Genomic DNA, 26,231 nt, shown 5'->3' with positions numbered 1-26,231 from the left:
CGGAAGTCCCATGTTGCCCTTCTTCAGCCAACCTGAAGTGTACTGTGGCTGCGGGGCGGGGTGGTGCAGAGTGGGCTGGCTCCACGCTGACTTTCCTTCGGGGGACGCAAGTATAAAAGCTCAGGAGACCTGAGAAGGTGAATCAAAATTGCAGTTCATTTTCAGTCAAAAGAAAGGGCCACAACGTGGAATGCAGCACATAGGTCCCAACCGAGACTACCGATCATGCTGGTCCCAATCCAGGCCGGCTTTTAAGGGTTGATTCTATGATCGTCAGCCCGATGGGCCTCCTCCCATTAGTGGGAGAACTCATTTCATGAGCCCCACGGAGAGATCAATTGGGTCGTCCCCTTGGGTCCCATGTGGGTTATTGCAGTGGGGATGCAAGCTGTACACATCCCCTCCATATTATTCAACCCAGTTTGGGTAAGGGTAAGTGAGAGATTGTAAGGGTTAATCTCTTTCTAAAATTGTCCGGCTTACATTTTATGTTTAGCATTTAACTACAATCTGCTGTTAAAATTAAGTTTCTTTCAGTCTTATTCCGGAGAGCAGCTGCAGTTAGTTCATTGCACAGCCAGTTTGAACCGTTTTCTCTTGCGAGCAGTGCTGACTCATCTGTGTAGAATTTTAGCTGCTGTAAGTACAGGTGGTCTTGCTCAGTGCACAGAATAAACAACCAGACTGGTTACTCAGTTCACCGGGTCACTGCTCCCAGCCTAGTTTAAGTGGAGTCCATCCCAGTGGAATAGCTCCCTCACATCCTTGTTTTAAAATAACCTGATGTCGACACCCTCCCTATCGTTATGCATTGCTGATTTCCTTGGGTGGCCCTCGCGTATTCAGCTGCCTGAAGTCTAAACAAAGCAGAACAAAAAATACAAAGTCTGGGCTTGAAATGGGGTGAATTCCAAACGAACCTGAGGATATTTCACTGTGTGGGCGGCCGATCTATGGATCTCGACTCCTTAGGGAGAGGATGGAATCAGCTAGTATTAAAGTATTGATTCATTTAAATATAAATTAAATTTGTTTCAAAAAATAATATTTTGGATGTAATGGGCAGGATTCGCTGTTGCGAGTCCGCCCCTCTACCACTGCCAGCGAGGACTGAGAATTTGGCGTGCTGTTCACTGCTGGCGAGATTCTCTACTCCCTCCGCTGTCAATGGGATTTCCCATTGAAGCCACCCCTCTCCACTCGTTCCTGGATCAGTTGTGGACTCACTCATAGAGATTGATCACTGTGATTGATCAATAACTCCATTAGCATTGGATCATGGGACTGCAAGGATGGTACAAGGTAAGTTGAATGGATGGGCAATTCCAGTGTCTCAATGTAAATGTCAATGTAAATGGGGGGGGGCTTGTTGGTCAATCTCCTGTCGAAAGCCTGGTCTGGTGTGAAGCAATTCGGTGCCCGAGTTTAACATACCCTGGTGCTTTGCTGAAGACAGACATTGTGTATTTCCCAGCCTGGCTTGAGTTGCGGAGTAGGAATGCACCTTCCTTAGCCTGAAAACGAAACACAGATTACTGCACTGAGCGGTGTGAGAATCATCTACAAGAGCAAATATCCCCAAATCTCAGAGAATCAGATTTTTAAAAAAGCAACAAAGAGATAAAGGCTGAAAATACTGTTAATAAGAATATGAGAAATATGAGTCGACCACATGATCCCTCGAGCCTGCTCTGCCGTTCAATGCCATCATGGCTGAAGGCTTCAACCCCATTTTCTTGCCCACTCCTATTATTCCATGATTCCCTGAGAGACCAAAAATCTGTTTATTTTGGACATAAATAGTCCAAATGTTTATTTTGGACAGTGATGGAATATTCTCAACCTTCTCGGGTAAATAATTCCAAAAATTCACAACTCTTTGTGTGAAGAAATTTCTCCTCATCTCGGTCCTAATCCTGGGATTGGGCCTTCCCCATGCTTCAGATTCCCCGACCAGTGGAAACAATCTCTCAGCGTTCACCTGAACAAACCCGTTCAGAATCTTGTGTTTCAATGAGATCACCTCTCATTCTTCCAAACTCCAGAGGATTTCAGCCCAATTTACTCAGCTTCTCATCATAGGGCAACGCACTCATCTCAGGGACCAATCTAGTGAACCTTCGCTTTTCCATTTCCAATTCAAATATACCTTTCCTGAGCAAAACTGCATAACGTATTTCAGATGTGGTCTCACCAAAACCCTGTACAACTGTAGCGAATCATCCTTATTATAGTCATGGATGTTTACAGCATGGAAATAGGCCCTTCGGCCCAGCTTATCCATGCCGCCCAGTTTCTATACCCACCCTGTCTTGTCCCCCAATCCCCTTATAATAAAGGCTTACATGCCATTTGCCTCCCTAATTGTCTCCTGAATCTGTATGCTAACATTTTGTGTAACATGTATAAGTACACACTCAGTTTCTCTGAATATCAACAAGTTTTACCCTTTCAAAAAATAGTCTGCTTTTTTATTCTTGCAATCAAAGTGAATAGACTCACATTTCACAACACGGGGGCTGGTTTAGCTCACTGGGCTAAATCGATGGTTTTTAAAACAGACCAAGCAGGCCAGCAGCACGGTTCGATTCCCGTACCAGCCTCCCCGGACAGGCGCCGGAATGTGGCGACTAGGGCCTTTTCACAGTAACTTCATTGAAGCCTACTCGTGACAATAAGCGATTTTCATTTCATTTCATTTCACCACACTGCACTCCATCTGTCACCTTGTTGCTCATTTACCCAATTTGGATACATCCATTTGCAACCATTCTGTGTCCTCAAAGCTTACATTCACACCTAGATTTGCATCATCAGCAAACTTCGATACATTATTCTTCGACACTTCATAAATCATTAATATAGATTGCAAATAGCCGAGGCTCCACACTGATCATCATGACACTCCACCAGCCAGAGCCTTCACAGGAAGACTTACAAAGCAGAACTCAAGAACTTGGGCAATCTAATCCATCCCAGACACCAACAGTCTCTTCACGGCTGTTGGCAAACTATGGCGAATTTGGACACTTTCTCTCTCTCCATCAGCAGCCACGGCACACGTTTCACGAATTTTAAAAGCCCAAGTGAACCTGGCTGTCAGGAATTCACCCCTTGGGAGGCGGAGAATCGCGTAGGCCCCGGAGAATACCAGAGAATGCCCACTAATGATATGCAAATGGTGTTTACTGTATGTGCGTTCTGGAACACATTGACGCCGCTGTTGAGGTGACAAAGAATTGCGATTTGGCATGAAATGGGCTCCCGCCACGAATTCGGGGTCGGAACCGATTCTCCGGCCCATCGCATTTCCCAATTCTGGCAGCAGTTTACGGAGAATTTTGCCCATTGTTTTTGTGTGGCTTTACACACATACTAACTTCAATCAGTTTGGTGCCTTGCTTGACGTGTCAGAGGAGGCAGTAGTCATCTCCAAACCTCTGAACTTTCTCGGTCGCAATATGCCCTATTTTGAAATTTGTATTTTGAAGGTATTAAGTGAATAACAATGATTACCTCCTGTTTCAGAAGCTGCTCTGCTTTACTTCGTGTGATTTCTTTATTGTACCATCTGTGTGAAGACAAGAGAAAGTGCAACAGAATGTTTCTCTTCAAAACAAAATTGTACAAATTGTATTTGAAAGTGATCACAGAACTCTCTGGCAGCTCAGCACAACCTGCTAGTGTACAGGTAAGAATGGGCATTAAATGCCAACTTTGTCAGCAATACCGACATCGCATGAATGAATAATATAAACCCTGATTCCAGAACACGTAGCTCACAATTCTGGTTGAGAAGCAAGGGCAACGACAGAGTGGTGCACTGTCAGAGGGTCAGTACTGAGGGAGTGCTGCACTGTCAGAGGGTCAGTACTGAGGGAGTGCCGCACTGTCAGAGGGTCAGTACTGAGGGACTGCAGCACTGTCAGAGGTCAGTACAGAGGGAGTGCTGCACTGTCAGAGGGTCAGTACTGAGGGAGTGCTGCACTGTCAGAGGGTCAGTACTGAGGGAGTGCTGCACTGTTAGAGGGTCAGTACTGAGAGAGTGCAGCACTGTCAGAGGGTCAGTACTGAGTGAGTGCAGCACTGTCAGAGGGTCAGTACTGAGGGAGTGCTGCACTGTCAGAGAGTCAGTACTGAGGGAGTGCTGCACTGTCAGAGGGTCAGTACTGAGGGAGTGCAGCACTGTCAGAGGGGCAGTATCGAGGGAGTGCTGCACTGTTGGAGAGTCAGTACTGAAGGAGTTCCGCGCATGGGAAATCTGTGTATCCGGGTAGTGGTGATACGAATATTATACATGTCAACCAGAAGCGTCCAATGTTGAATTCTAGCCAATGCGATAGTTGGGATTCCCTTATCCTCCCTAAAAAGTCCGAGCAGTGCCTTGTGGTCAATCACAATGGAGAAATGTTGCCTGTAAACATATTGGTGGATTTTCTTGACACCTAATTAATTACCCCCAAGCCCTCCTTCTTAATTTGAGTGAAATGTTGCACAGCATCCTCAAAGTGAAAGTAATAAGACGATCCATGCCGTTATCCCAAATCTGGGCCAGCACCGCCCCAATGTGTAAGGGGAGTCATCGCATGTTAGGATTAGCATATAGCTGGATCATAGTGAGTGAAGAGCTGTGTGGACGGCAGATGCTTTTTTACTCTGGAAAATGCTTTGTCTTGTGAGGCAACCCGAATCATTCCTGGTCCTTCTTCAAACAGGATGAGGAGTGGGGCTAATAAAGTGGCCAGGTTTGCAATGAACTTTCCACAGTAATTTACAAGGCCTAGGAATGACTGGAGTTCAATGCCATTCTTTGGGCTTGGGCCCCTTTTATGGTCTGAACCTTATTTCCACCGGGTATAGAGCATCCCTGTCCACCCTGTATCCTAAGTAAGTCACCGCTCTCGCACAAAACACACACTGGCTCCTCTTTAGCAGGGCTACCACTTGGGAAAACCACCTGAATACTTGTTACAGATTGTAAATATATTCTCCATTACTCACTGGAAAATCCCCGAGGCCAATGAAATCCCCAACACGAGGTGGGTGTATGTGGGGGCTAGTTTAGCGAGGGGTTGGTTGAGCACAGTGGGCTCAATAGCTGGCTTTTAAAGCAGAACAAGGCCGGCCAGCAGCGCGGGTTCAATGCCCGTACCAGCCTCCCCGGACAGGCGCCGGAATGTGGCGACTAGGGGTTTTTCACAGTAACTTCATGTGAAGCCTACTTGTGACAATAAGCGATTTTCATTTCATTTCAAATAACCACCAATGAGTGTTTATGGTCGCACATTTTCTGGACTCAGGCAGCGGGATTCTGCAACCGTCCGCTGGGTCGGGGAATCACTGCGGGGGCAGGGGGGGGGGCTGCCGTATTCTCCAGCACCGTTTTTCGGGCAGGGTTCATGCCACGCCGGTCCGGGGCCGTTGGCAGTGCCGCCACCCCCCCCCCCCCCCCGCCAATTCTCCAGGCCCCAATGGGCCCAGCACCATCTGTTTTTGGCCTGTCCCGCCGGGGTGAGTCATTCAGCTCACGTACCGGCAGGACCTGGCAGGTCAGTCAGCTGGCGCAGTCCTCGGGGGGTGGGGGGGCCCCCACGGTGGCCTGGTCCATGATCGCCACCCCCACGGTGGCCTGGTCCATGATCGGGGCCCACTGATCTGCGGGCGGGCATGTGCCGTGGGGGCACTCCTTCCTTCCGTGCCGGCCCCTGCAGGGCTCCGCCATGGCCGGTGCGGAGAAGAGAATCTCTCACGCATGCGCCAAAACACACCCGTGGTTCCGCGCATGCGCAAGATCATGCCTGCCCTTTGGCACATGCGCGAACATGCGCAGTCCCTTTGGCGCCGGCTGGAGCAGCGCCAACCCCTCCACCGTTCACCTAGCCCCTGAGAAAGTGGAGGTAAGTGGAGAATTCCTCAACTTGGGGGCCCGTTGATGCCAGAGTGGTTGGCGCCGGTTTTCCCACCGGCGTGGAGACTTAGTCCCCGGAAGGGAGAATCCCGGCCAGGATCTAGCTCCACCTGTTAATAAGCATGGCTAATGTAAAACATTATGAAGGAACATCCTCCAGCCAGTTTCACGTTCAAATCTTCCACAGTAGGCATCAAGTACCAATCCAGGTGTGAAGGTCTGTTCACCGTGAGCTTAAATTCCTGACAGAGACGGACAGATGTGTTAGGCTTCACTACCAGCACCAATGGATGTGGCCTATTGAGCAAATTGCACAGGGCATACGACTCAAGGATCCTTCAATCGCGAATTTCCGTGTCAACTTGGCCAGAAATGCAGAGGGCACAGGCCCCACCCTGAAATACTGGGGCTGAACATCAGGATCCATATAGATATGGGCCCTGGTTCCTGTTTTCTTGACAAACCCTCCTGGAACACTGCAGGTTATTTGCCCAGTACATCACACAGATTCCTGGTGCCCATCCGGAAAAACCTGTTCCCAGTTAAACAGAGGATTCGCAACCAATCACGCTCCAGCAAATTGGGCTCTGGCCCCAGTCCCACTGCTATCCATGCGTAACCAGAGTCATGGTGGTCTCCACGATATTCAAAGGCTCGCCGGTATAGGTCACCAACCTTGCTTTGGTGTCACGTAATGTCAGTCTGTCAATTATCTGTCAGTCACCTGAGGCCTGTTTAGGGGCACAAAAGTGCACATTGTATTCTTCTCTTTGAAGTTTAGGTAGTTTGAGTCACCCTGGTTAGCGGAGGTCTGTATAAAAGACAGACAGAAAGCGCACTCAGTAAGCTTTGCGCAAGTCGAGAAGATACAGCCGGAGTGAGGCACATCCAGAGTGGGAAGGTGGAACTTGGTAATGTGGTGCAGTGAGGTAATTCGGTGCAGAGTGGGAGAAGGTGCTTTTACTCTACTGTTTTGTTCTCTCTCTTTCTTCTGGACTGTAACTTTCAATCTGCAGGGAGAGGACCCGGGAGCATCTGAGACCCTGGGTGAGTTCTCCCAGTTAGCCGGAGAAGACACAGCCAGAGTGAGGCACAACGAAGAGTGAGTTTGGGAATTTGAAGCTAGGTGGGAATTTGAAGCTGGGTGGGGAGGAGGTGCTTTTAACCCTGGTAAGTGACTGGTAAGTAGTTTTTCTTTTCATTGTCTAATTTATTTATTTTTCTTTCGTTTTTTGAAATTGTAGTTGTATAAGTTTACCTGAGGTTTAAGACATGGCAGGAAATCCCAGACCCGTGTCATGCTCCTCGTGTGAGATGTGGGAGCTCAGGGACACGTCCACTGTCCCTGGCTCCTTCATGTGCAAGAAGTGTGCTCAGTTGCAGCTCCTGTTAGACCGCATGACGGCTCTGGAGCTGCGGATGGACTCACTTTGAAGCATCCACGGATGCTGAGGAGGTTGTGGATAGCACGTTTAGCGAATTGGTCACACCGCAGGTGAAAGTTACTGAGGGAGATAGAAAATGGGTGACCAAAAGAGAGAGAGCAAGAGTAGGAAGGCAGTGCAGGTGTTCCTTGCGGTCATCTCCCTGCAAAACAGATATACCGCTTTGGATACTGTTGACAGAGATGGCTCACCAGGGGAAGGCAGCAACAGCAAGGTTCATGGCACCCTGGCTGTCTCTGCTGCGCAGCAGGGCAGGAAGAAAAATGGCAGTGCTATAGTGATAGGGGACTGAATCGTAAGGGGAATAGACAGGCGGTTCTGCGGACGCAATCGAGACTCCAGGATGGTATGTTGCCTCCCTGGTGCAAGGGTCAAGGATGTTTCAAAGTGGCTGCAGGACATTCTGGGGGGGGGAGGGTGAACAGCCAGCTGTCATGGTGCACATAGGCACCAACGATATAGGTAAAAAACGGAATGAGGTCTTACAAGCTGCATTCAGGGAGTTAGGAGTTAAACTAAAAAGTAGGACCTCAAAGGTAGTAATCTCAGGATTGCTACCAGTGCCACGAGCTAGTCAGAGTAGGAATGTCAGGATAGATAGGATAAATGCGTGGCTCGAGAGATGGTGCAAGAGGGAGGGATTCAAATTCCTGGGGCATTGGGACCGGTTCTGGGGGAGGTGGGACCAGTACAAACCGGACGGTCTGCACCTGGGCAGGACTGGAACCGATGTCCGAGGGGGGGTGTTTGCTAGAGCTGTTGGGGAGGGTTTAAACTAATGTGGCACAGGGATGGGAACCGATGCAGGAAGTTGGAAGGTAGTAAAACAGGGACAGAAGCAAAAGGAAGTAAGGGAGAAAATGTAAGGCAGAGAAGCCATAGTCAAAAATCAAAAAGGGCGACAGCACAAGGTACAGTGACTGAGGGGAGCTCAGTGAATAGACCCAGTAATACTAAAAGGAATAAAACTGGAGATGTTAAGATTCAAAACAGAGGTAAAAAAACCAACATAAGTGTACTTTACCTGAGCGCTCCTAGTATTCGGAATAAAGTAAATGAGTTGATGGTGCAAATCATCGTGAATGACTATGATTTAGTGGCCATTACTGAAACATGGTTAAAGGATGGTCACGACTGGGAGTTAAATATCCGAGGGTATCAAACTATTCGGAAGGAAAGAGTGGATGGTAAGGGAGGTGGTGTAGCTCTGTTATTTAAGGATGACATCCGGGCAATAGTAAGGGATGACATCGGTGCTATGGAGGATAAGGTTGAATCCATTTGGGTGGAAATCAGGAATAGTAAGGCGAAAAAGTCACTGATAGGAGTAGTCTACAGGCCACCAAATAGTAACGTCATGGTGGGGCAGGCAATAAACAAAGAAATAACTGATGCATGTAGAAATGGTACAGCAGTTATCATGGGGGATTTTAATCTACATGTCGATTGGTTTAACCAGGTCGGTCAAGGCAGCCTTGTGGAGGAGTTTATAGAATGTATCCGCGATAGTTTCCTAGAACAGTATGTAATGGAACCTACGAGGGAACAAGCGGTCCTAGATCTTGTCCTGTGTAATGAGACAGGATTGATTCATGATCTCATAGTTAGGGATCATCTCGGAAGGAGCAATCATAATATGGTGGAATTTAAAATACAGATGGAAGGTGAGAAGGTCAAATCAAATACATAGTGGCAAAGATTGGTGGGAGACTAGAGGACTGGGAAATCTTTAGGGGGCAACAGAAAGCTACTAAACAAGCTAGAAAGAAGAGTAAGATAGATTATGATAGTAAACTTGATGGGGCAGCAGGGTAGCATGGTGGTTAGCATAAATGCTTCACAGCTCCAGGGTCCCAGGTTCGATTCCCGGCTGGGTCACTGTCTGTGTGGAGTCTGCACGTCCTCCCCCTGTGTGCGTGGGTTTCCTCCGGGTGCTCCAGTTTCCTCCCACAGTCCAAAGATGTGCGGGTTAGGTGGATTGGCCATGCTAAATTGCCCATAGTGTCCTAATAAAAGTAAGGTTAAGGGGGGGTTGTTGGGTTACAGGTATAGGGTGGATACGTGGGTTTGAGTAGGGTGAACATGGCTCGGCACAACATTGAGGGCCGAAGGGCCTGTTCTGTGCTGTACTGTTCTATGTTCTATGTTCTAAACTTGCTCAGAATATAAAAACAGACAGTAAAAGTTTCTACAAATATATAAAACAAAAAAGAGAGGCTAAGGTAAATATTGGTCCTTTAGAGGATGAGAAGGGAGTGTTAATAATGGGAGATGAGGAACTGAACAGGTTTTTTGGGTCGCTCTTCACAGTGGAAGACACAAATAACATGCCAGCGACTGATAGAAATGAGGCTATGACAGGTGAGGACCTTGAGAGGATTGTTATCACTAAAGAGGTAGTGATGGGCAAGCTAATGGGGCTAAAGGTAGACAAGTCTCCTGGCCCTGATGGATTGCGTCCCAGAATGCTAAAAGAGATGGCTAGGGAAATTGCAAATGCACTAGTGATAATTTGCAAAAATTCACAAGACTCTGGGGTGGTCCCGGTGGATTGGAAATTAGCAAACGTGACACCACTGTTTAAAAAAGGAGGTAGGCAGAAAGCAGGAAATTATTGACCAATGAGCTTAACTTCAGTAGTAGGGAAGATGCTGGAATCTATCATCAAGGAAGAAATAGCAAGGCATCTGGATAGAAATTGTCCCATTGGGCAGACACAGCATGGGTTCATAAAGGGCAGGTCGTGCCTAACTAATTTAGTGGAATTTTTTGAGGATATTACCTGTGAAGTATATAACGGGGAGCCAATAGATGTGGTATATCTGGATTTCCAGAAAGCCTTTGACAAGGTGCCACACAAAAAGTTGCTGCATAAGATAAAGATGCATGGCATTAAGGGTAAAGTAGTAGCATGGATAGAGGATTGGCAAAGAGTGGGGATTAATGGGTGTTTCTCTGGTTGGCAATCAGTAGCTAGTGGTGTCCCTCAGGGATCCGTGTTGGGCCCACAATTGTTCACAGTTTACATAGATGATTTGGAGTTGGGGAACTCCAAGGGCAATGTGTCCAAGTTTGCAGATGACACTAAGATGAATGGTAAAGCGAAAGTGCAGAGGATACTGGAAGTCTGCAGAGGGATTTGGATAGGTTAAGTGAATAGGCTAGGGTTTGGATGGAATACAATGTTGACAAATGTGTGGTTATCCATTTTGGTAGGAAATACAGCAAACGGGATTATTATTTAAATGATAAAATATTAAAGCATGCTGCTGTGCAGAGACCTCGGTGTGCTAGTGCATGAGTCACAGAAAGTTGGTTTACAGATGCAAGAGGTGATTAAGAAGGTGAATGGAATTTTGTCCTTCATTGTTAGAGGGATGGAGTTTCGAAGCTGATCTGGTCAGGCCAGCATTGTCCTGTGATGCTGTCGGAGTTCAAAATGAAGGGCAACTTAAAGTATGGATACCACAGCCCATGGACCGCTGCAGCTCTTGCACTCTTTTCTCCGAGTGCTCCTGGGATAGGGAAAGCTCGATGACCCATTTCAAATCCAAGGTGGACCACGCGGTGCTATGTCTTTTCGTCCGACGTCATTTCGTCCAACGACACTTCGTCCACGTCTTTTGGTCCAACGTCTTTTTGTCCGCCCGTCTTTTGGTCCAACGTCACTTCGTCCAATTATCCAATTACAAAAAGTTTAATTTAGTTTTTCAATGTTACTGCTCAAGGATCCTCTCCACCTATTTCGCCTCTTGATGTTGAGTTCTGCATTTGTGCTGCTTGATCTCCAGACATTATTAAGATAAGCTGCAGGATATTCACCCATGTATGCTCCAGCGTGATGAGAGCCATTGTATCTGATGGAATATTTGATCATTTCAGACCTGTAATGTCAGAACCCACTGCCAACCAGAGGTTTTAATCACTCGACGAAAATCGAGAAATAAATCTGCTTCTTTCAGAACTGCACTCATTGTCTAAATCCAATTAGACTCCCACTTATATCTGTGTCTGTCGGAATTGTAGAATATCAAATCATCTTGTCCTCTCCCCATTATTCTCTCTCGGGTACAGTTCTGGAAATCTAACTTTTAGGGAATTTCGGGAATTTACAATTTACATCAATTTTAAGTAATTTCGGGAATTTTATGTAATTAGTAAACTTTTAGATTTTTTAACTGCACTTTTAGATTTTTTAACTTTTTAACTGCATTTTTCATCTTGCATTTTACTTGCATTTTATCAATTACTTGCATTTTAACAATTAAATTCACTTGCTGTATTGTACTTGCATTTTATCAATTAAATGGTTTTATACGGAGTTAATTTGTAATTGGATAATTGGACGAAGTGACGTTGGACCAAAAGACGGGCGGACAAAAAGACGTTGGACCAAAAGACGTGGACGAAGTGTCGTTGGACGAAGTGACGTCGGACGAAAAGACGCGACACGGGACCACGCTGACTGTTTCCTCTGAGCGTCTGTGCTGCTTACGCCACACACTAGCATATCCTCAACATTTCGAGAGGGACGGCCTGAACTCACAATGCTCAGTCTTAGACAGGTCAAGAAATCAATGGCTGATTCACCTGGAGACCGACCGCATTGCCAGATAAAACATATACCGCTGCATGATCACGGAGGTTTCCAGGTCATGATGTTCAGCAACCAAAGTAACCAGCTCCTCAAATGATTTGGAGTATTTTGCAACTGGATAGGTTAGACTTTTTGTGATCCCAAAAGTCGGGGCCCCGCAGGCGATCAGGAGGATGACTTTCTAATGGTTTTCCCTCAAAGTACTTCATGCGTTCAGCATACTGGCTCCAAGGCCTGCATCCAAGGTTTTGAGCTACCTGAACATTGGCATCCTCAATTGTTCGTTCCCAAGTTCCGGGATAGTAATCGACCGGGTGGCTCGGCGGTTCCGCGAGTGAGTCCGGGGTTTCCTTTTGTCCTCGTCGCCAGTTTAGTAACTTGAGGTCGTGGAACAGAAATTCATTTAGCTATATACAATATTCTGCTCACGGCAGTAATTCGCTCCCACTCCAGTCGTCGCTGGGAGAACTACCTACACCTGGCCCTGCTTTGGGCCGGCTTTTATGTAAGTATGTAATGAACTCCAGTTGAGTGGCCCCCTCCCGCTATCTGGGAAGCTCGTATTCCATGAGTCCTACGGGGAGATCAACAATGATTTCCCTGTGATCCTCGTGCGGGTTCTAACCATCCACAAGAAACATTTATGGCCAGGATCTTTATCTGGCCAATGGTTCATTACGGTCTTGTGGAAGCAAAGGGCAATTTAACCAGCCAGTTGTGGCCAGCATGGGAGTCACATTGTGGTGGGACAATAAAATCCTGGCCTGTGAAAATGGACATTTTGGAATGTCCATCAGGAGGTTTAGCTTTTATCTAAAGATAACCAGATCCAGGTTCTTTGGGGATCTAAGGATGGCCCTGTAAGTGTGCATTTCTCTCTAATCTTTCTCTCTTTAAAATATCCTGTACTTTGTGTTTCATCAAAGCACTTAATTCCAACACATGAAAGAAGGCCCCGGCGCAATGTCTCCTTGTGAGCCGTAATGATGACTCTGCTGTGCTACTTACTCATATGTTTCAAGCTCGTTCCCGGATTCCACCACATAGTTACTGGGGATGAATCCTTCTTGTCTGCAAGTGGAATTAAAGAGACCAGTCAGCTATTTTCAACTGTTCGCTACCTTATTCAACATAGGTCAATCCGTCAGAGCGGTCTGTCCACTCAACAACCTGATCCTCATTTGAACTGCTCACTTGACAAGCCCAGCGACAAGGCCGGAATCGAACCCTGGAATCTGTTTTCACTGAGCTCAACCCTGTTCATACTGAATAACACAGTCATAAGAACATAAGAACTAGGAACAGGAGTAGGCCATCTGGCCCCTCGAGCCTGCTCCACCATTCAATGAGATCATGGCTGATCATTTGTGGACTCAGCTCCACTTTCCGGCCCGAACATCATAACCCTTAATCCCTTTATTCTTCAAAAAACTATCTATCTTTACCTTAAAAACATGTTATGAAGGAGCCTCAACTGCTTCACTGGGCAAGCAATTCCATAGATTCACAACCCTTTGGGTGAAGACGTTCCTCCTAAACTCAGTCCTAAATCTACTTCCCCTTATTTTGAGGCTATGTCCCCTAGTTCTGCTTTCACCCGCCATTGGAAACAACCTGCCCGCATCTATCCTATCTATTCCCTTCATAATTTTAAATGTTTCTATCAGATCCCCCCTCATCCTTCTAAATTCCAACGAGTACAGTCCCAGTCTACTCAACCTCTCCTCATAATCCAACCCCTTCAGCTCTGGGATTAACCTAGTGAATCTCCTCTGCACACCCTCCAGTGCCAGTACGTCCTTTCTCAAGTAAGGAGACCAAAACTGAACACAATACTCCAGGTGTGGCCTCACTAACACCTTATACAATTGCAACATAACCTCCCTAGTCTTAAACTCCATCCCTCTAGCAATGAAGGACAAAATTCCATTTACCTTCTTAATCACCTGTTACACCTGTAAACCAACCTTCTGTGACTCATGCACTAGCACACCCAAGTCTCTCTGCACAGCAGCATGCTTTAATATTTTATTGTTTAAATAATAATCCCATTTGCTGTTATTCCTACCAAAATGGATAACCTCACATTTGTCAACATTGTATTCCATCTGCCAGACCCTAGCCCATTCACTTAACCTACCCAAATCCCTCTGCAGACTTCCAGTATCCTCTGCACTTTTCTCTTTACCACTCATCTTATTGTCATCTGCAAACTTGGACACATTGCCCTTGGTCCCCAACTCCAAATCATCTATGTAAATTGTGAACAATTGTTGGCCCAACACGGATCCCTGAGGGGCACCACTAGCTACTGATTGCCAACCAGGGAAACACCCATTAATCCCCACTCTTTGCTTTCTATTAATTAACCAATCCTCTATCCATGCTACTACTTTACCCTTAATGCCATGCATCTTTATCTTATGCAGCAACCTTTTGTGTGCCACCTTGTCAAAGGCTTTCTGGAAATCCAGATATACCACATCCATCGGCTCCCCGTTATCTACTGCACTGGTAATGTCCTCAAATAACTCCACTAAATTAGTTAGGCATGACCTGACCTTTATGAACCCATGCTGCGTCTGCCCAATAGGACAATTTCTATCCAGATGCCTCGCTATTTCATCCTTGATGATAGATTCCAGCATCCTCCCTACTACCGAAGTTAAGCTCACTGGTCAATAATTTCCTGCTTTCTGCCTACCTCCTTTTTTAAACAGTGGTGTCACGTTTGCTAATTTCCAATCCACCGGGACGACCCCAGAGTCTAGTGAATTTCGGTAAATTATCACTAGTGCATCTGCAATTTCCCTAGCCATCTCTTTTAGCACTCTGGGATGCATTCCATCAGGGCCAGGAGACTTGTCTACCTTTAGCCCCATTAGCTTGCCCATCACTACCTCCTTAGTGATAACAATCCTCTCAAGGTCCTCACCTGTCATAGCCTCATTTCTATCAGTCGCTGGCATGTTATTTGTGTCTTCCACTGTGAAGAGCGACCCAAAAAACCTGTTCAGTTCCTCAGCCATTTCCTCATTTCCCATTATTAAAACTCCCTTCTCATCCTCTAAAGGACCAATATTTACCTTAGCCACTCTTTTTTCTTTTATATATTTGTAAAAACTTTTACTGTCTGTTTTTATATTCTGAGCAAGTTTACTCTCATACTCTATCTTACTCTTCTTTATAGCTTTTTTAGTAGCTTTCTGTTGCCCCCTAAAGCTTTCCCAGTCCTCTAATCTCCCAGCAATCTTTGCCACTTTATATGCTTTTTCCTTCAATTTGATACTCTCCCTTATTTCCTTCGATATCCACGGCCGATTTTCCCTCTTTCTACCGTCCTTCCTTTTTGTTGGTATAAACCTTTGCTGAGCACTGTGAAAATCGCTTGGAAGGTTCTCCACTGTTCCTCAACTGTTCCACCATAAAGTCTTAGCTCCCAGTCTACCTTAGCTAGTTCTTCTCTCATCCCCTTGTAATCTCCTTTGTTTAAACACAAAACATTAGTATTTGATTTTACTTTCTCACACTCCATCTGTATTTTAAATTCCACCATATTGTGATCGCTCCTTCCGAGAGGATCCCTAACTATGAGATCATGAATCTATCCTGTCTCATTACACAGGACAAGATCTAGGACCACTTGCTCCCTCGTAGGTTCCATTACATACTGTTCTAGGAAACTATCGCGGATACATTCTATAAACTCCTCCTCAAGGTTGCCTTGACCGACCTGATTAAACCAATCGACATGTAGATTAAAATCCCCCATGATAACTGCTGTACCATTTCTACATGCATCAGTTATTTCTTTGTTTATTGTCCGCCCCACCATAACGTTACTATTTGGTGGCCAATAGACTACTCCTATCAGTGAGTTTTTCGCCTTACTATTCCTGATTTCCACCCAAATGGATTCAACCTTATCCTCCATAGCACCGATGTCATCCCTTACTATTGCCCGGATGTCATCCTTAAATAACAGAGCTACACCACCTCCCTTACCATCCACTCTTTCCTTCCGAATAGTTTGATACCCTCGGATATTTAACTCCCAGTCGTGACCATCCTTTAACCATGTTTCAGTAATGGCCACTAAATCATAGTCATTTACGATGATTTGTGCCATCAACTCATTTACTTTATTCCGAATACTACGAGCATTCAGGTAAAGTACACTTATGTTGGTTTTTTTACCTCTGTTTTGAATCTTAACATCTCCAGTTTTATTCCTTTTGTTATTACTGGGCCTATTCACTGAGCTCTGCTCAGTCACTGTACCTTGTACTGTCGCCCTTTTAGATTTTTGACTATGTCTTCTCTGCCTTGCACTTTTCCCCTTACTTCCTTTTGCTTCTGTCCCTGTTTTACTACCTTCCAACTTCCTGAATCGGTTCCCATCCCCCTGCCACATTAGTTTAAACCCTCCCCAACAGCTCTAGAAAACACCCCCCCCTAGGACATCGGTTCCAGTCCTGCCCAGGTGCAGACCGTCCGGTTTGTACTGGTCCCACCTCCCCCAGAACCGGTCCCAATGCCCCAGGAATTTGAATCCCTCCCTCTTGCACCATCTCTCGAGCCACGCATTCATCCTATCTATCCTGACGTTCCTACTCTGACTAGCTCGTGGCACTGGTAGCAATCCTGAGATTACTACCTTTGAGGTCCTACTTTTTAGTTTAACTCCTAACTCCCTGAATTCCACTTGTAGGACCTCATCCCGTTTTTTACCTATATCATTGGTGCCTATGTGCACCACGACAGCTGGCTGTTCACCCTCCCCCCCCCCCCCCCAGAATGTCCTGCAGCCGCTCCGAGACATCCTTGGCCCTTGCACCAGGGAGGCAACATACCATCCTGGAGTCTCGATTGCGTCCACAGAACCGCCTATCTATTCCCCTTACGATCGAGTCCCCTATCACTATAGCCCTGCCATTTTTCTTCCTGTCCTGCTATGCAGCAGAGCCAGCCACGGTGCCATGAACCTGGCTGCTGCTGCCTTCCCCTGGTGAGCCATCTCCCTCAACAGTATCCAAAGCGGTATATCTTTTTTGCAGGGAGATGACCGCAGGGGACACCTGCACTGCCTTCCTACTCTTGCTCTTTCTTTTGGTCACCCATTTTCTATCTCCCTCATTAATTTTCACCTGCGGTGTGACCAACTTGCTAAACGTGCTATCCGCGACCTCCTCAGCATCGCGGATGCTCCAAAGTGAGTCCATCCGCAGCTCCAGTGCCGTCAAGCGGTCTAACAAGAGCTGCAACTGAACACACTTCTTGCACGTGAAAGAGCCAGGGACAGTGAACGTGCAAGAAGTCATAAAACTGCACACACACAGGCACAGACGCAAACACACATTGAATACATTCATGGCTGACATTCTGCTTCAAATCCACTTTGTGGCCCATTCTCCATATACCTTGATTCCCGAGAGGACAAAAATACTGTCCACCTCGTTATGTTTCTACTCCTGGTAGCATGTTATATTACCATTCTTGGTAATATGTTGTATTCTTTGTCCTTTCTTCCAGAATGACCCGATGTAGTGTTGACAAAGAATATACCAATCAAAAGATTGAAACAAAGCTAATTTATTATTGCACTACTAATTAAATGAAGTTTGCACACTCTACTGAGCTACAGATAATAATTAAGTGATATTGAATCTGCTTTACAGTACTCAATAATCTCAAGTCACTAACTGCACTATGATCTAACCTCGTGTTAACTCGATTTACTCTAATCTTCTTCTTATGCTTTCACCATGCTTTCTCCTTATGCTACTCTCTCAGCTTCTCCCAGAATTCCCTGAGAAGCTGTCTTTAATACAGAGAAGTAGTAACGCCCTCTAGTGTTTGATTTACGCAGAGATTGTTAACCCTTCACTAACCTGACTATATACATATCAATACACACCTCAGCCTTAAATATATGCAACAATGGAACAGCCATGAGCCTCTGGGGTAGAGAATGCTAAAAATTCACAACCCAGTTTATTCAACCTCTCATTATAGGACAACCCTCTCATCGCAAGAACCAATTTAGCCAACCAGTACTTTACTGCCTCCAACGCCAGAGTATTCTTACTTAAACGGGAAGACCAAAACTGACACACTGTATTCCAGGTACGGTTTCATCAAACACAGGTATTAAAAACGCAGCTATTTCTAATGAGAATAGAACAAGGCTACAAATCCTGGTTAAAAACTCCATATCCGTGACCTCAGTCCAGATTGGAGAACGGTGCTCCCAATACATGCCTAGGCTATACAGATAGTCAGCCACCCTTGACTCCACATTAGCCTAGGTGCTCAGTAAAGTTGTGCGCCCACGTCATGTGAGCTTTTGCCAGAGTCGCCCAGTACCAGTAGCCCCCTACCCCGTGTCCTGCTGACACTGCATCTTCTGGGAGTGGTGGCTTCATCCAAGCACACCGCTTGTCAACACTAACCCCAGAATCCCCAGATTTACCCCCGCATGTCTCTAGCCTTCCACCAGTGTTGATCTTGGTCATCTAACACAACGTATTCTTCATCTTTCCGGAGAGACAGATCGTCGGGATTTATCTTGTGGTAATCATACAGAGCGACGACCACCTTCACGGGTACTGAGCTAAGCTGGGGAGGTGGAGCCCGTTTCATCTGCTTGAAGAGAAAGAAAATAACTATTACCAAGTCAGCATTAACTAGTTACTTAAGAACTATTAACAGTCCAAAGTGTGCAGGTTAGGTGGATTGGACATGCTAAATATTGCCGCTTAGTATCCAACGATGCGCAGGTTAGGTGGGGTTACAGGGATAGGACAGGGACGTGGGCCTAGGCAGAGTGCTCTTTTAGAAGGTCAGTACAGACTCAATAAGCTGAATGGCCTCTTCTGCACTGTAGGGATTCATCCTATTCTATTCTATCTAATTGCCATAAACTAGATAGGACGGAACCACTGACAAGTTAGTTAACAACCATTGGCTGATTGCCATAGAGCTTGCAGAGTGTGATACCACTGCTGTAAGGGATTGAAACTCCATCCACCCCAGGAGAGGAGAGAGATATCTATATTTAGATTCTGTGTTGAATGAGAGGGTGAGATATAAGGTACGTTAACCAATCTAATGTATCATTTTTATTAGTTATTATTTGGCTCCATTGGCTCACGGGGGCAGAGCCCATGCCAGTACCACTGGTCCTTCTACAGCGTCGAGATGACACCCACCTGAAGACCTAGAAACACTGATGGAAAGTCTGGTGGGTGTCATTCACACCAGCCTTGGAGAAGAAGTTTGTTGCTTCATGGCCACTTTATAAAGAGTAACATTTCAGCCCAGCCCCGTCCAACACCCCCACCCCTAGTCACCATCAACCAAAAACTCTAATTTTCAGGCCCTCACTTAGTTGAGGACATCTGTAAGACCAGGAGCAGCCTAATTTTCATTCCCTCTTCCTGCCTCGCTGGCTTAGCAGAAATGAGAGCGGTGGGCCAGTATCAGGCCATTCCAAAACATCAGGATTCAGGAACAGAGTTTATACCCTCACCCACCATCTCTTGCTCCCTCGAAGGATAGAAACAGAGATTGACATACAGACAGTGAGAGAGAGAGGGTGTTATGTATTTAACTAATACATCTCTGCTGGTGATCTGTAGTGACGTCATCAGAATGTTGACCCGGGCTTCCAGTTCCCACCTTAGTTCTGTATGAGTAACACCTCCTCAATGAACCTTGCATCATGTTTTGAAAAAAACAATTGTGTGACATCTCCACATCTTTTTTCTTTGCGGCAATCAAAATATATAAGAAAAGGACAGAGAGAGATAGCGAATGAGTGCGTGAGAGAGAAAGTGATTGTCAGGGAGAAAAGCCTGACAGAGACAGTGGGACAGGTGAAAGACGGACAGAAAGAAACATATTTGATGAAGTGCCGCATTACAAACCTGTGCGCAAAGTTAGAACTCATGGAATAAAAGGGACATTCGCAATGTGGACACAAAATTGGCTGCGTGACAGGAACCAGAGACTAGTGGTTACTGGATGTTTTTGCGGCTGGAGGGAAATGCCAGGGGAGGTTGTGGAAGCATATACATTAACGGTGTTCAAAAGGCATCTCGACAAATACTTGGATAGGATGGATTATAGAGGGATACGGCACAAGGAAGTGCTGAGGGCCGAAGGGCTTGTTCCTGTACTGTATTGTTCTTTGTTCGTTCTTTTTTGTACTGGAGTTTATGCAGGGAATGGTGTTGGGCCTCTTGCTCTTCCTGATGTATATTAAAGACCTAGAGCGGAATTTAACTAAATGGAAACAAAGTCCGATAGAGTATCGTTACCATATGTTTCCTGGCGCTTGCAGCACCGAGAAACACAATGCTATAAAACGGCACTCAAGTTAGATGGGAGTCTCAGCACGAAACGCACGGCCAAGGGCACACATAGTCCCGATTAATGCACTGAGGAACTCCACTCGCCGGAACTCCTCAGTGTGGCGAGATATTGGGACACGATTTTTAATGGCTTCCTGATCTCTGGAGCCTGTGAAGCGACCCCCGAGACCCCCCCAAGCCCAACTCATTATGGGAGGGTCGCTTGGCCCCCCCACACTCCCCCCCCCCCCCCACACGCGCAGGGCTACGGCCGGTTGAATTGCCACCCCACGGAAAATGCCAGTTTGGCACCTTGGCCATTGGTCATCACTCTGAGGAGCTTGGAGTTGTGGAAGGGGATAGCGAGGGGGGAGGGTGGAACATAGGGTATCCTTGTACGCGATCAATTTGCTGCTGCATATCTCAGAGTCGAGCACATTGGTGGGGAATATAATGGGGCTGTTCCAAAGATTTGGGTCATTCCCGAGCTATAAACAGAACCTAGGTAAGAGCGGGGGTGGGGGTGCCATTTCATAGAGCAGCAACCCACTTCATGTATTTGGAGGTGCAGGTAGCGCATGATTGGGGGTGGCACTGGAGGTAAAATTTTACTAGTTTGGTGGGAGAGTGATGGCCTACTTGGCAAGGTGGGACAACTTCCCTCTGCCGTTGGCGGGCCGGGTGCAGGCAGTTAAGATGAATGTGTTACCGCCATTTCTGTTTCTATTTCAGAGCCTGCCGGTCTTTCTACCCAAGTCTTTTTTCAAGGATTGTGGGCAAGGTGGTCACCTCGTTTATTTGGTGGGGTGGGGGAGAAGGTATTCACAGTCAGGAGGGTGGTCCTGCAGAGAGGGCGCCGACGGGGCTCTGCCTCCCAAACTTATTATATTATTAATAGGTGGCGAACGTGGAGAAGGTACATGTGGTGATATGCATCACTGTAGATAAACAAGTGGTTAATGTAAGTACGCGTAAACTAGCTAGACACTAGAGGGAGCACCAGAGACATGATACACAGACACTCAACCAATAGGTCAGTAAGATAGGACACGACCAATGGGCATTCACGATACACACAGAGGTGACACTACCACGGGGGGCATTACACCAACACATATATGAAGGACACAGTACACATGATCTTCCTCTTTCCAGTGGAGACACTCAGTGAGTACAGACACAGGATTGATTGCACATCACACCCACCACGTGGATTGTAGCAGACTGGTTCGTCAGTCTGAGTAGCTATAGAAGGATTAACAGTAGAGGCGAATTCTAGTAGGAGAATTGTAAATAGTTTAATAAACATGTTGAAGTTATCTCCACGTCTGAACCTTCCTTTGTCAGAGCACATCAAGGAAGCAGTTTATGCTACATCAAGAACATAACAAGACATGGTACCAGCGAGTGACTGTTTCAATCCATATAATTACAACTCAGCAAATAGCCAAGAGCATAACAAGACAGTACAGGGCTGGGTCGTGGGAGGAGAGGGGGAGGGAGGGGGGGCGCTCACAGAGATTGAGGTAATATGGATGAGGGCTCGTGCAGGGGGTCGGAGTTGAGGGTGCTAGCAACGGCGCCGTTCACGATGGCCCTGGGCAAGTCTTCTGGGGGCCCGGTTGTGGTGGCAACTTTGAAGATCTGGAGGCAGTTTAGACAGCACTTTAAGCTGGGGTCGGGTTAGCGGGGTTGCCGATTAAGGGGAATCATAATTTCAAGCCGGGGAGGCTGGATGCGAGGTTTTGGAGTTGGGACGAGAGTGGGGGTTAGGGCAGTGAAGGATCTGTTCCTGGGGGGACGATTTTCGGGGTTGGAGGAGCTGAGAGAGAACTAAGGTTTGGCACAGGAGGAAGAGTTTAGGTACCCAAAAAGACAGAGATTCTGAGGAGTTTCTGAGTTGGAGAGGGGGTGGTATTGGTGATCAATGAGAGGATTGTGGAAGAGGATCGGGTGTCAATGGTGGGGGGAGGGGTTTGTGGTGTGAGGTGCTGCGAAAGGTGAATGCCTCAACCTCATGTGCGAGTTTGGGGCTCGTACAATTGAAAGTCATGTAGAGGGCACAGCTCACAAAAGTAAGGTTGAATCGGCTCTTTGAGGAGGTGGAGAGTGTCTAATGACAGTGTGGGAGGGGCCCCGCTAACCATATATGTATGTTTTGGTTCTGCCCAAAGCTGTAGAGGTATTGGAGGTAGGTATTTAACATCATCTCGGGGGTGCTGCATGTGTATTTGGAGCTGGGTCCCCTCGAGGCCATTTTCGGGGTATAGGACCGGCCTGAGTTGCAGCCGGGTGCAGGGGCAGATGTTTTAGCCTTCGCCTCGCTGATTGCTCGCAAGCGGGTCCTGCTGGGGTGGAGGTCAGCTTCCCCGCTCTGTGCCTCGGCGTGGTGGGAGGACCTGCTGAAGTTTTTGACCCTGAAGAAGGTGACGTTTGAGTTAAGGTGGGATTCTACGATTCATGGGGTTTGTTTATCATGCACTTTCGGGAGCCGGTTTGCCGTTGAACATTAAGTGGGGAGGGAGAGAGGGAGGGCGTGGGATTTGGTCTCTTGTTTGCTCTTTCTTTTGAACTTGTTTTGAAATTGCGGGTTGATGTTTTAGGCTGCATATTGGCGGGTCATTTTTGCTGTTGTTGCTTTGGTTTTTTTTTGCTTGTTTCTATCTATGATGAATATGATGTGGTGAATAAAAAGATTTAGAAAAAGAAATAGAGTGATAGAGAGAATGACAGAGTGACTGAGAGAAAGAGCGAGAGAGATTGGCTGAGAGAAAGAGTGAGATAGAGGGTAAGGGAGTTGCACCATGTGGTGGAACCAGATCACTTGCCTGTTGCTGTTCTTCCACTGGGGTTGGAGGAAGTGGTTTCCTGGATTTACGACGAGAATTCCCTGATGAAGGAACTGCAATCAAAATAACTTAGAATTATTTTTTACAGCTTTCCTTTCCTGAAATTCTTCTCCAGTTCTGACAAAGGTACAGTATACTCCACCCTGTACAGTGCCTGTATTGGATAGCCTCCAATGGTAGTATTCCCAATGCAGGAACAAGCTGTACCCCAACAGCTGACCACCTATCGACGTATTACTGAGGATGTACTGTACATGTCTGACAAACAGTAAAACTGAGAGTCCTACTCCCTCTTTTGTTCAGAAAGCAATGTCGGAATATTGAACAGAAAAAGGTCAGGGTGGAACTAATGTAATCCGACGATCACAGTACAATAATAACAGACTTCCCACCAGCTTTCAGTTGCACCTTTCACAGGAGGTATGAAACCGAGACCCCATCTGCCCTGGGTTCCCATGTCAATGTTTATGGGCATAGAACATAGAACATAGAACAGTACAGTACAGAACAGGCCCTTCGGCCCTCAATGTTGTGCCGAGCCATGATCACCCTACTCAACCCACGTATCCACCCTATACCCGTAACCCAACAACCCCCCCCTTAACCTTACTTTTATTAGGACACTACGGGCAATTTAGCATGGCCAATCCACCTAACCCGCACATCTTTGGACTGTGGGAGGAAACCGGAGCACCCGGAGGAAACCCACGCACACAGGGGGAGGACAGGGGCAGCATGGTAGCATTGTGGATAGCACAATCGCTTCACAGCTCCAGGGTCCCAGGTTCGATTCCTGCTTGGGTCACTGTCTGTGCGGAGTCTGCACATCCTCCACGTGTGTGCGTGGGTTTCCTCCGGGTGCTCCGGTTTCCTCCCACAGTCCAAAGATATGCAAGTTAGGTGGATTGGACATGATAAATTGCCCTTAGTGTCCAAAATTGCCCTTAGTGTTGGGTGGGGTTACTGGGTTATGGGGATAGTGTGGAGGTGTTAACTTTGGGTAGGGTGCTCTTTTCAGGAGCCGGTGCAGACTCGATGGGCCGAATGGCCTCCTTCTCTGTAAATTCTATGATCAATACTTTTAAAGAAGAGTATTAAAATAGAGAAGGCTTGCTAAAGTTATCCAACAAGTTATGTTGGATCACACCTGAAATACTATGAACACCTTTCTTCCCCTTATCTAAGGAAAGATATCCTGGCATTGAAGGCAGTCCAGAGAGGTTTACTAGATTGATTCCAGGTATGGAGGGATTTTCTTAAGAGGTGAGGCTAAGAAGATGGGTCTGTACTCTGTTTAGAAGAATGAGAGGCGACCTTATTGAAACATATAGGATTCTCAGGGGGCCTGACAGGGTAGATGTTGTTTCCCCTTGTGGGAGAGTTGAGGACCAGAGGGCAGAATTGCAGAGTAAGGGGTCACCCATTTAGGACAGAGATGAGGAGGAATTCCTTCTCTCAGAGGGTAGTAAACTGTGGAATTCTTTACCACAGAAAGCTGTACAGTCTCTGTCATTAAGTATGTTCAAGGTTGAGAGAGATTTTTAATCAGTAAGGGAATCAAGAATTAAGTGATAATGGAGGAAAGTGGATTGAGGATTATCATACCAGATGAGTCACGATTCATTGAATGGCGAAGCAGACTCGATGGGCCAAATGGCCTACTTCTGCTCCTATGTCTTTTGATCTTATGGGTCAAAATCCTTGAACACTCTCCCAAACAGCACCATGGGCGGCAATGGTTCATGAAGGTGACTCGCCACCACCTTCTGAAGGGCATTTAGGGATGGGCAATAAATGCTGGCCTAACCAGTGACGCCCACATCCCCAGACTGAATTTGAAAGAAATTACTCACAACAAATCAGGTTAAGTTTTACCAATGGATATGACCCTCAGCTGGTCTGAAGGTGTGACAGTATAGAGGTATACAATATTTATCCTCAGTATCTCCCTGAGCAACTCACAGAGAAAATCAGCCAGGAGCCCCCACTCCTGAACATTCTTGAGGACAGGTGCAGGGTTGATCTATGATGCCCCATGTGTGCAAATAGCTTGCTATCTGGGGGCACTCATTGGGCTCTCTTGGTACGGGCTGATACCGCAGTGAATTGTAGAAAGAGTAAGTTCAAAGAACAAAACAGCACAGGAACAGGCCCTTTGGCGCTCCAAGCCTCTACTGGTCATGATACCAACCTTTGCCAAAACCCTCAGCACTTCCTTGTGCCACATCTCTCTATACCCCATCATATCCATGTGTTTGTCAAGATGGCTTTTGAACGCCGATAATGTATCTGCTTCCACAACCTCCCCCGGCAACGCGTTCCAGGCACTCACCACCCTCTGCATAAAAACTGCCTCGCACATCTCCTCTAAACTTTGCCCCATGGACCTTAAACCTATGCCCACTACCCCTTGGTGACTGATCCTTCCAGCCTGGGAAAGAGTGCCTGCCCATCCACCCTATCAATGCCCATCCACTCTATCCATGCCCCATGTACTCCAGTGAGAGACCATGAAGAAAGGAAAGTATTACATTTAAAAGGTGAAGACACTCACAAGAATTCATGGCCTTGATGATGGAACAACCAGGTGCATTTTTAGCGGATTGTTGACAGCAGGACCATTCTCCCTCCATCCAGAAACATGGGTGGTATTTCTGCATCAATTCCTGATTGAAACGAATTCCTGAAAACAGGGTAAAACAAAATCAGTACAAGAGGTGGGAAATCAGGAGGGCATCCCTAATTCCAGGTTATCAGACTGACTAACAACTCTCCCCCCCCCCCCCCCCCCCACTGGCTACCCAAAATTGATCATAATGAAATGAAATGAAAATCACTTACTGTCACGAGTAGGCTTCAATGAAGTTACTGTGAAAAGCCCCTAGTCGCCTCATTCCGGCGCCTGTTCGGGGAGGCTGGTACGGGAATTGAACCGTGCTGCTGGCCTGCCTTGATCTGCTTTAAAAGTCAGCAATTTAGCCCAGTGTGTTAAACCAGCCCCTCATAAAAATAATCTGAATTGTCACAAGTAGACTTACATTAACACTGCAATGAAGTTACTGTGAAAATCTCCTGGTC

The 26,231-nt window shown here is 46.6% G+C and overlaps 1 protein-coding gene across 4 annotated transcripts in view; it reads right to left on the bottom strand.

Annotated features, from left to right (window-relative positions):
- btk (Bruton agammaglobulinemia tyrosine kinase) overlaps nt 1-26,231 on the bottom strand; it is a 216,173-nt gene that overhangs the window by 74,504 nt on the left and 115,438 nt on the right. For 3 of the 4 annotated variants that reach the window (XM_038775528.1, XM_038775530.1, XM_038775529.1), the window contains exons 6-11: nt 25,708-25,836; nt 23,133-23,206; nt 18,423-18,595; nt 12,959-13,021; nt 3,517-3,571; nt 1,435-1,514 (exon numbers count right to left, since the gene is read on the bottom strand). In XM_038775528.1, the coding sequence (XP_038631456.1) occupies nt 1,435-1,514; nt 3,517-3,571; nt 12,959-13,021; nt 18,423-18,595; nt 23,133-23,206; nt 25,708-25,836 (574 nt within the window). The remainder of the gene's footprint in view (nt 1-1,434; nt 1,515-3,516; nt 3,572-12,958; nt 13,022-18,422; nt 18,596-23,132; nt 23,207-25,707; nt 25,837-26,231) is intronic. The other variant, XM_038775531.1, reaches the window with a different exon arrangement.

This window comes from Scyliorhinus canicula, chromosome 17, assembly GCF_902713615.1.
Source record: "Scyliorhinus canicula chromosome 17, sScyCan1.1, whole genome shotgun sequence".
Taxonomy (NCBI): Eukaryota; Metazoa; Chordata; class Chondrichthyes; order Carcharhiniformes; family Scyliorhinidae; genus Scyliorhinus; species Scyliorhinus canicula.
The sequence above is the reverse complement of the archived record's forward strand: the minus strand, read 5'-3'. Positions and strand labels throughout refer to the sequence as shown.